The 11,044-nt window shown below is 48.4% G+C and overlaps 1 protein-coding gene across 1 annotated transcript in view; it reads left to right on the top strand.

The window, feature by feature from the left end:
• Positions 1–9,346, top strand: part of ASB1 (ankyrin repeat and SOCS box containing 1) — a 10,512-nt gene extending 1,166 nt beyond the window's left edge. The window contains exons 2-5 of the mRNA XM_009885817.1: positions 9–121; positions 2,099–2,401; positions 6,831–7,216; positions 9,128–9,346. Coding sequence (XP_009884119.1) covers positions 9–121; positions 2,099–2,401; positions 6,831–7,216; positions 9,128–9,261 — 936 coding nt within the window. The 3' untranslated portion in view covers positions 9,262–9,346. The remainder of the gene's footprint in view (positions 1–8; positions 122–2,098; positions 2,402–6,830; positions 7,217–9,127) is intronic.
• Positions 9,347–11,044: the final 1,698 nt, after the last annotated feature.

Genomic DNA, 11,044 nt, shown 5'->3' with positions numbered 1-11,044 from the left:
TGCGGGAGCAGTTTTGCGACCACCCCATCGAGCACTGCGAGGACACCCGGCTGCACGACGCGGCCTACGTGGGGGACTTGCCCACCCTCAAGAGCTTGCTGCAAGAGGAGAGCTTCCAAAGGTGAGGGGGGCTTCTCACACCCCGCCCTGCCCGCACCCTCACGCTGGCTTTGGAGACCCTCACAGGGACGAGGGTGCGAGGTCCCTCTTAGACGGTTTTGGCTAATGACGCCCTGGGGCTGCTCGCCCCACACCATCCCCACAGCCTGTTCCTTTTGGAAACCCCATCCTGCCTGCTCCTTTTGGAGACCCCTTCCTGCTCCGTTTTTACGGGAGGGATGTCAGGTTGGGGAGGATGCTCCGGTCACCCCCAAAATCATCCTCCGTGGTCTTCCAGGAGGCAAATCTCAAGCCATTTCGCGAGCGTGCAGCAGGCGTGCACAAGTTCTTTTCAGATCAGGGTGGAAATGTAATACGATGAAAATAGGAGCCTACGTGTAATGGGAAAAACATACAAAAGGGATTACAATCATATATAAATCTGAAACACCCTATGTTACAAAATCTGCCCTGTGCTAAGTCTGTGACTGTGGGGATAGTTAATTAATTTTCCTGCACCATGGAGAAAACTGCATGGAGTGCAAAATGTCTTCCAGCCTCAAAAAAGCGTCCTTTCAGCAAAAATGAGAATGACCCAGCCCCTCATTCTGCCACCTGGGCAGCTGGGGCTCTTCGGTCCGTTGGTCTGATGTTTTTGCCTTCTTTTTTGCCTCATGCTGTGTGGGAACCCAGTGGCAGCAGGGCCAGGTGTCCTTCCCTGCAGGAAAAGCAAAGTTTGGTGGGAGGAGGAGGGCTGGACCTGCAGCACCATCACACAGGTGATGGAATGATCAGAGAAGTGACTTCTTTGAATTTGGGGGTAAGTATGGGGTAGAGATCCCCAAACCTCCAAGGTTAAAGGGAGCACTTTTATCATAAGACTTGACAGCTGAGGGCTTGGTGTGGGATTTATACTATTCCTCTTCCTAAAACATGATTGAAAAAAAAAAATGTGGCATTGCTTTCCTAGCAAACTCTGTAAATGCACTGTATAAAAACTTCTTTGTCCTGTACCAGTTACGTGGGCCTGCATGGAGTGCGCTAGAAGAGCAAATCCACTGCTGCGCTGGCTAAAGAGCACTTTTGCCAGTCTACATGCGCCTTAAAAAAATCCCTTCCTCTCTGCGCATTCCTGTTTTTTTTCAGTGATTTGAAGAGAATTTGGGAGTGGGGTCTGGATGTTTATAAGGTTTGTAAGGCTAACCTGAGATATGGATGAGCATGACAAATATTACAGATTATTTCAGAGGGGATCTAAGCAGCTGCCAGCCAGAGCCATCTCTTTCAATAAACTGGAAAAGGCTCTTATGCCAGTACAGCCGTCCGACAAGGATGCTAATGGCCTACTTATGCTGTTAAGTGCAGGATGGCCGCACCTCCCAAGCTTACTCCTTGCTGGCTGAGCTGAGTTTCCCTGGATTTGTGTTGATGTCATCCCATGGTGCCTGGCTGAGTGTGGATGTTGCCAGCAGTGTGATACAGATGTATGCCTTCATTTCCGTACATCGCTCTCCTCCTCCTGTGTCCTCTTGCTGTTTCCCTGCTGCTTTGACAACCTTTTGCCCCTTTTGAAGCAGCTTGAATTAAACTGTGGTGGTCCCCAGCTTGGTTGCTTCTGATTTTGGACATCTTCCTTTAAACAAGGGAGTAGGGAGTTTTTTTTTTTAATCAGTATGAATGAGTTGAATGAGTTTTGAGACAGGGTTTGTCCCTTGCTGTGTGTATGTGCATATGTCCTGACACAGCAGAGCTGCGCTAAAGCCCATCTTCCAGGCACTACTCCAATATGTGCTGTAGTCTCTGGCTACCTACGTGCAGTGCCTAGTCAGGTTATTGGCAGGAGCTTTTCAGGGTTGCTATAAAGTGTCAAAAATAGGGAGGAAAAGCTTCAAGAGAGCTGTTAGAGCTCTCCCAGCATCCTCCGGGGCTGGGGTAGGTGGGGTAGTGCAAGGTGGCAGGAAGCCCTCTCTAACCCAGTGCTTTTCACCCCCGATGCCAGCCGGATCAACGAGAAGTCAGTGTGGTGCTGCGGCTGGCTACCCTGCACACCGCTGCGCATCGCCGCCACTGCCGGCCATGGCCCCTGCGTCGACTTCCTCCTCCGCAAAGGGGCTGAGATCGACCTGGTGGATGTGAAGGGGCAGACCGCCCTCTACGTAGCTGTGGTCAATGGGCACCTCGAGTGTGCCAGAATCCTCCTGGAAGCTGGAGCTGACCCCAACGGCAGCCGGCACCACCGCAGCACCCCTGTCTACCATGCGGCACGTGTGGGCCGGGCAGACATCCTCCGGGAGCTGATCAGGTGAGAGCGCAGGTACAAGCTGGAGATGGTCCTGGTGGGGAGAAGAGTTGCTCTACCTTCCTTTCTTATTCCCTTGGGATCATTTCCCCCATGAGCGTCCATTCCTTCTTCTCATGCCCAGTGTCTCCACAAGCCTGGTGAAGCTGGTCAAGAGGTGGACAGGAGAGAGGGTGGAGAGGTGTCTAAAGAGACATCCTTGTCTTCCCCATCGCTTGGCCCTGGTAGCAGGTCTGTGCCCTCCTGTATGACTTCCATGACTGTTCTCCTAAGACAAAACCCAAGAGAGGACTCTCCCATTTGTGAGCCCACCATCCACTATTCAGTCAGAGCCAAATCTTGCAAAATATTTTCCCCCCCAGCTCCATCTCGACTGCCAGCTCCATGCCCCTGGCTGAATTTACCAGTGAGGTGGATCCCCCAGCGAACCAAAAATTGTTTGGAAATGCATCTCTCTTTCGTGTAGCTCTGACCATTTTCTGTCATTGGGAGGAGAGATGCTTGTCGCTGGCACTGTCTGTTCTTGGTTGCCTGGCATTTGCCCATCACTAGGGCAACCCTTCATGCCATCTGATTCTGTCCCCCCTTGCTGGATACTTGAGGCACAACTCCATCAAAAGGGGTGGCATCTCTGGGGCAGGGAGTGATGGCCATTACTATGAGGTGATGAACAGTAACCTTAGCTGGGCTGTGGGTGGCTGGTGACCTCCTATCCCTCAGGAAACCTCCTCTGCAGCACCAGCAGTGAGTGGGCTCAAAGTCTAGCCGTAGGCTGTGCAAACTTGAGTTTTTTCCTTTGTAGCATGTCATGATATTTCATTTCTTCTAAATTGGAAGCTTTTTGTATAAGGGGCTGTGCTGAGCAACTATATGGGCCATTGATGCCAAATAATAAGGGGTCATAAGGGAAAAAATGTAGCTTGTAGAACAAAATAGTAATAGAGAAGAAAGTTTATTTGGATTCACCCAGAAACACTCTCCAAGGAATCCTTTCAATGACTGCAAATGCTAGAAAATAACAGTGAAAAGGATTTGAGTAGAAAAATTTCAAAATGCTTGGGGATTTTCTCCTTTCCTTTTTGCTTGTGGGGAAGTTTCATACAGGTGCAGCTATAAGGAAGCTGGCAAGTTGAAAGAAGGGGAGGCGTTCCCCCCTCCTTGCTCCTTTCTGAGCAAGCTGAGGGAAGGATGTCCCCATCACCACGTGCTTATTGGTACAGGGTTCAGCTCACATGCTGCATTCCCAAGAATCTCCCCTCATATATCCACTAAGGCAGGGTGAAATATAGCAAATGGTATTTCAGCAGCACATGGAGAGCTGATGCATTGATTTATGTGTCTACTCCTTGGGATACCTTGCCAGCAATATGAAAAGCAAGATTTTGGAAAACTTTCAGGATTAAAAATTAACTGGAGTTTGTCCAATATCTTTTTATTGGACAATGTCTCTCCCAAGGCTGCTAAGCTAATACCAAATTGTCAGATTGCCCAAAATTTCAAGTATCTCAGAGTACGGATTTCACAGTTCTGTTCAGTGTTGCTTACTTTAAAATAGAGTCTTATGTTACAAAGCTCACTCGGAGATTTTTAAAATGTTGATTTAAAGGATTTGGCAGGGAGAATGCGATTAGGAGGACACGTTTACTGAGATATAAGGAAATATTTTAGTGTATTCAGCTTGAGAGAACCTCAGTGTCCTGAAAAGCAAGCCCAAGCCAGTTTAGGCTTGCTGCAGGTGTCTAAACATCACCTGGTTTATTTTTTTTTTTAATCATATGGTAGCACCATCAGGATTCCTGAATCCTACCACAATTGCTGAACCAGCTAACCAAGCAATAGGTGCAATTGTATCCATTAATAGTAAATACACACATAGCTATGGAATGGCAATTGGTTTTATAAGACGGCTGGCGGAAATATTTGTGGTTATATTGCCAGGGTATAGATTACTTTCCTAACAGCTTGTGATGTGATCATGCTGTGATGGGATCGAACTGTGGCATTATACTTGCAGTGTAACTGAGAGCTGACCCAGTGTATTAAGGACAAGAAGATCCTTTTGCCACACTAAAAATGGTGAAAAAGAGATCTGACAAATCATCCCGATGCCTCAGGCACACGCCTAACTGTGATAAAAGCAGAATTTTGTATTTTGCTTTGAACTTGGGGTTTCAACTGAGAATTTTGATGACAATAATGAAAAAAAAGGACTGAAATGAAGGGGTACCTGCTGTCTGGTCAGGACCATGCCCATAGGAGGCAGTGGCCATACAGCATCCCTACAGAAGTCCCACAGCAGCACATACGACTATCTGAATGCTTGTGTAGTCTGATTTTAAGAGGTTTGTTTATCTACAGGACACATGTGTGATTGCCTGTGGAGAACACATGCCTTTTTTTATTTAGCCCTCTGTGCTGTAACGTAGGTAAAGAGATGCAGATTGAGCTGTGAAAGTCCCCAAAAGATGGGAATGTCCCCTTAGTATGCAGTGATCCCCAGGCCAGCTACCTGGTCTGAGAAGCGAAGCTTGGTCCTGTGGCTGGTGTGAGTACCAGCTTGCACTTGACACTGTTGTTACTGCCTAGCTCCCTCCTTTTTCTGCATTTTTCTACCCCACAGGTCTCCTGAGATTGCAGCCAAGATGTTCATGCTTGGGAGATCTTGTGCATTGGGGTAAAAATACACTGCACGCCATTTGTGGCTCTTAGACAAGTTTCCTTGGCCCTTGTTCTGTGTGTGCTTAATTTAAATGAGACTAATTCCGTCCTCAGAATTGAAGCATTTGGTTAAGTGTTTGCTGGATAGGGACAAGCCCCTACTGGGTTCAACGAGAGATGTGCTTGCCTCGAGGCAGAATTTGTCCTCAGGTGGTTTCCTTATTTGTTTTATTAACTGCAGAAAGGAATATAATGCTATTTAGGAAGACAGAAAAATCTAGTTCTCTGAGTGCTGAGTCTGCAATTTTGGGAGGGGGATTGGCCTCTGTGGGGAGAAGGGACAAGGCTTTGCTTGATCTGCAATGCTGCACTTAAAACGAGCTACTCCTTAGGGAATTGTGTCGTCTTCCTCCTTGTTCCCATCCAAGCTGCATGTGAAGTAGATGGAGTTAGTGTCCCCAATGCTTGGGTGTTACCCAGCCTCGGGGAAATAAGTGCTTATTTCTGCCGTCTCTTCTTTCCACAGCATTGCCGTTTTTCAAATTCCATGCTTTTCCAAAGAGCGACACTTGGCCTTTTTGCTCCCATTTATTTGGCTGCATTCTTCACTTCCTCCAAAAAAATGAAAAGAACTAAAGCCAATAAGCCTTGTTTTCTGCTCATTCACAACTTAGTGCCATCTGTACTCCCCAAAAAGAAGTATGCTGTGGTCGCTGCTTCTGTTTGATGACGATGCTGATGTCCATTGAGCAGGGTTTTAGCTGCTCGCATGCCTTCTCTACGCCACAGCAAGTCCAAGCCCACTTTGCTTCTGGCCGCAGGGCTTATGGAGCAGTTGGGACACCGTGGCACCATGCAGCGAAGATGTGAGGTGCGGGTTTCTCTGTGGGGTAGAGTGAGGTAGGAGCCAGTTGCAAAAGGCTTGAGAGGTTTGCTGCTGCAGCTTGTGGAAGTCTTCCTTTCAGCGCCTGGAGTGCTGGCCAGTGAACTGTAATCTCTCATGCGGTATCTAGTATAATATATAACCTGTGAATGGAGCTGTGCAGGATGGATGGGGAGAGCAGAAGGTTTGATGCAATTATTTTGTGTTTTTCCAGTTTCCTATGTGCTTAGAGTTGGCGGGTACATCCCTTCAGCTGAGCTGATTACTAGGGAAAAGGCCTCTTTTAGACTCCGTGATGGCATTTCTAATGGGTTTTCAACCACCCCAGCTCCTTTGGGAGCCGGATTTTGTCATACATGTTTTGCTGTAGAGCACAGATTTCTGTTTCCATTTCCCTGCTGTCTGTGACAGTCAGATCGATTGCTTGTATTGCTTTTTGGCCTGTTTTATCCTGGTGGGGAAGCTATTTCACTGCATCTCTTCAACTGAGTCATTTGGAAACGTCCCCGCTCCCCAGCTGGCTCATTAGCATCCAGCATTACGTGGTGCTGGCTCAGGGCTGAGCTGTCTCTTGTGCCAAGGCCACGCTTGGCACATCCTTCAGGAGGGCAAGGAAAGATGTTCCTCAGCTCCTCTCTCCTGAGCCTGGGCTGTTGCGGGCAGAGACCATGGTGGATATGCCATCCCCACTCAGAAGCCCTGCCAGGCCCCATTCAGGGTAGGTATGGGCGGTTCTTGGGTGGTGGGCCCCAGAGGTACCAAAGACAGGCAGGGTGCTCACCCTCCAGGTGTCCTTCAGTCTCATCCCCTGCCATTTTGTCACCCTGGGGTGCAGTTGTGCTGCTGTCGCCCTTGTTTCCAAACTAGTGCTCTTCTCTCTCCCCCACCCAGGTATGGTGCAGATGTGGACGTCAATCACCACCTCGCTTCCCGGGTCCCCAGCCTCTCCCTGCGGCCCCTTACCACGCTGGTGGTCTGCCCACTGTACATCAGTGCTGCCTACCACAACCTCCAGTGCTTCCGGCTGCTGCTCCAGGCAGGAGCCAACCCGGATTTTAACTGCTGTGGGCCCATCAACATCCAAGGCTTCTCCCGGGGCTCCCCTGTGTGTGTTATGGATGCTGTCCTGCGGCACGGCTGTGAAGCAGCGTTTGTCCACCTCTTGATTGACTTTGGAGCCAATCTGAACCTGGTGAAAGTGGAGGCCTTGGGAGTTGAATCCACGGGAAGGGTCAAAGTCAACCCTGAGGCTCTGGAGGTGTTCAAAGAAGCAAGGGGTAAGTGGTGTTGACTTAGTGAAGTGGCACTAGTTTTATCGAGCTCTGGATTCAGGAGAACTCTTTGGAAAGTTTATTTGGTAGTTAGGAGCTGTTAAGGTGGTAGGGTGGGTGTAACCATCCTCTTTTGGGTCTGTTGGTTCAGATGGCTTCAGCCAAGTGCAAAGAGATCATGTGAACAGGTTATACCTAACTTTAAAGCAATTCTAACACACACAAAAGGTAACTGAGATATAACAAGCTGTTAAGCTAAGCATTAAGGACTTCGCCACCCCTGGTATGGCTCCCAAAGAGCTGTTGCTTGCCAGGCAGACATCAGGCAGGAGAGGACCATGGGGCTGACCTCTGCAGCTCCCTGGCATGGATCACCAGTGTCACCAAGCTGCTGCCTGCCTCCGACTCTGTCAACACTGATGACTCAACCCAATGACTTCCCCGTAAGCCTTTAGCTAGGCTCCCTGTTTTTCTTCTGTTGCATTTTGTAGGTTCATGTGGGGTTTTCCCCTCTTGAGTCCTTCATTTACCAATGATGCCTATCAGCAGCCTAGCCTCTGTAGCTTTATGTTTTTCATCTTTTTCCCAACTCTTTTCCATTGCCTAGCGGTGTCCTCAGAAGCCTGAGGCAATGTTAGGCAGTGTTGTCCTATCAGAGCTAGACTTTGGGTCTGCGGACCACAGTCAGGTTATGGCATATCCAGTGAGACCCAGTTCTCCAAAGCCATACAGGTGTGCCCTCACTGTTCTTGAGTGGCCCTGTTCTCTGCAGGGGGACCGAGGGAGGGACCCAAGAGGCAGTTGTATCTGGACAGGCTACTTGGGAAGTAAAGTCACAAATGGTGGTAACAAGTGGCAGGAGGGAGCTCAGATGGTGGTGGAAAAGGTGGGAAAAAGCTGGCTTTGTGAATTTAACATCCTCTGGGAAGCAAATGAGTTACAAAAGAAGTAAACCAGAGCCTCAGACCTGAGCATGCCTAAATTTACCTGCTATTTATTTCTTTTTATAAAAAAAGCAAGATCAGTGCAGTGTGCACCCTTGTTCCCGCAAGGGCAGCACCTCATAAAACCACCAGGCTCAGTTGGTGAAGGCCATGGCTTTGCATCAGGGTCGGAAGTGGGGTTTCCCTCTCAAACTCCGGGGAAATTTCAAAGGGATTCAGGATGTGGGATACAACCCCAGCCCCCACCCCAAAGTTATTCAGCTTTGCATGTGCCTGGTTTTTAAACCTGCCTGGACTTTTGCTGAGAAGAGGCACGCATAAGCTGGAGCAGGTGGTTTCCATTAAGGCTGGGTTTAGGAGGCAAATGGGAGTCCTAAGGTAGAGCATGCAGGGTAATGGAGTGGTGCCTTGGAGGTCCAGTTCCTGAATCAATGTGGACACCACCATCCATCCTCTTGTCCCAGTGCTGGAAGAGCTCTCTGTGAACTCAAAAGAAGTCCCAAAAAGAAAGTCGGGATAAGGCCTGAGCTGTCTGTCAATGCTGTTGATTCCCCCGGGGTGGAGGAAAAATAAAGTCCACATAATTTTAAAATGATCTGAATAGTATAAAGCCTCTCACAGCCTCTACTGGTGTGGATTTGTCAGGGATCTCCTGAACCCTGTCATGCAGGGACTGGACCCACGGTCACAACCCCATGCAGTCTCCAGCTTGCCCTTCCAAACTGCATGTGTGGCAGCTGTCATTGCTCCAAATCTTTGGCCAAAAGGTTTGACCTCCTCACAGGGAGGATTTGTGCACGCTCAGCTCTCCTGTGCTGCCTTTGTGTTGCTGCGCAGGATGAGGCCTTGGCATATGGAAGGGGTAGCTGGCTCCTCAGCTGTCAGCCAGAGCTCAGCACAATTTACACGCTGTTATCCCTCTCTCTTCCTCTCTGTGTCCCTCAGTGTTTTTTCTCTGCTTTCTTTATTGCAGGCCGCACCCGGAGCCTCTTGTCTCTCTGCCGCATAGCTGTACGAAGAATACTTGGCAAATCTCGTCTGGATCTGATCCATATCCTTCCAATCCCAGACCCCATTAAACAATTTTTACTTCACGAACACAGTTAAGGGCAACTGGCTGCTCTCTGGGACAGTTTGATTTGGTAAATGAGTGCGCTGATAAAGCCAGGTGCCAAGCCTAACCCTTCCCCCACAGTGAAATACTGTATTGCTCATGGAGTGCACTTAATTCCCTGCCCCTGTGAATTTCCCCTCCAAATTTAGGGTGCAGTGATTTTGTGTGTCTGTTCTTAAACTACTGGTTATCTAACTGGTGATCTCTTGTTTGCAACTGGTTGGGCAATGAGGCCGATGAACGTGTGTGGCTGTTACATGAGCAAATACAATATATCCTATAGCTGTTAGCATATGTCTGTTTGTTATGACTCTACCTCTGTTACTGCTCTGTGTTACACACACCTTGGGTCTCAGCGGCACTTCTGCGTGCAGAAAGTATCTGTACTTAAGCCTTTTCTCTTCCTATAGTGTACAAGGGAGTCTCTCCTTGCCTTGGTAAGGGTTTTACAACAGCACTGTTCTCTTTCTGCTGTCAGTACCTAGCATTTCTTTTCCCTATGGAGTTTGTGATTGTTCCGTAAAAGTGGGTGTATTTTCTTCTGTCCTCTTCTGGTGTGAAATGCATCAAGTTTCCTGTCCAGTGCTGTGCGTTACTTGGAAAATTGTATCCATGTCTCTACGTGCTGCAAGGTAGCTGCTGACTTGGCTTTCTTCATGTAGAGAGGCCCCATCGCACAGATGGGAGAGTAGCAGAAGACGTAATCCTATCCTGCCTGAGTCATTTCTACAGAGCACCAGATCTCCTGCGGCAGCTTGGCTCTCCCTCCAGCACTGTGACAGACAAGGTAGGGGCTGGCCAGTCCTCATCCCGACTGCCTGGGACTGTGTCAAGTCTCGTGACCACTGCCGTAGCACAAATGAGAAAATGTGGAGAGAAGAGGAAAAGGTAGTTTCACCTCTGGAAACTGAGAGCTGCACAGCCTGTTGTGGGGATATGATCTGTATGGTTCAGTTGCCACTGCAGTGATGGTGGGACAAGGACTGTGATACTCAGATGAAGCCAGCATGCAAACCTGAAAGATTTCTGGGGTACATTTTGGAAAAGCAATGGCTAAGTTTATCTTCTGTTCACTGTAAAATGGGTTTGAATATTTGGGGGCGACCAGGAGCAACAGTGGAGAGGTTGCTAAATTAAACTGTTGTATTGCTGTGCTGGATAGTAGTTGGTGCAATGCCTATGAATATATCCGTGTGATTATGAAGAAAAAGACACCCAAATGAGGTCTAGACTGCCTGCTTGCAATACTGCAGTGATTATGATGTTATTGAAAGTCCTGTAAATGCACAGCAAATAGAAATACGAGTTCCTACCTACCTTTTACTCCATATCCCACGGTGGCAGTATGACCAGAGAAAACCCTCCCAGATCCACTTTACAGGTCTTTTTGTTTGCATATGACTTCTACCAGCATTGTGCAAAAGGGAAAAGAAAGGACTTTTTGTCTTTTCTTGAAGAGTTAGGAGTGTATGTGCTTCCAAATGCAGTGTCGCATCCGGCAGCCTGGGCTCCTTTCATTTCCAGTGCCTCTACATTGCTGTTTACCTTCATGTCACAAGTTCATGGAAGAATGTCATTCTGCAGTGAGTCGACAGTCTTTCATCAGGATCTCAGGGTCAGCCAGCTCCTTAAAGGTAGTGACATAGTCATTGTACAGGAAACGTCAAAATAGCAACTTTAGAAGGACAGAGAGGATGGTCCCTCAGGATCTTGGGTAAAACCCCAGGTGATACTTGGTACTTGCTTTTACTTTATTGATCCTAGTTCTCTCTAGTC

Source organism: Charadrius vociferus, unplaced genomic scaffold (genome assembly GCF_000708025.1).
Source record: "Charadrius vociferus isolate BGI_N301 unplaced genomic scaffold, ASM70802v2 scaffold245, whole genome shotgun sequence".
NCBI classification, from domain to species: Eukaryota; Metazoa; Chordata; class Aves; order Charadriiformes; family Charadriidae; genus Charadrius; species Charadrius vociferus.
This window is presented reverse-complemented; position numbering and strand designations above follow the sequence as displayed.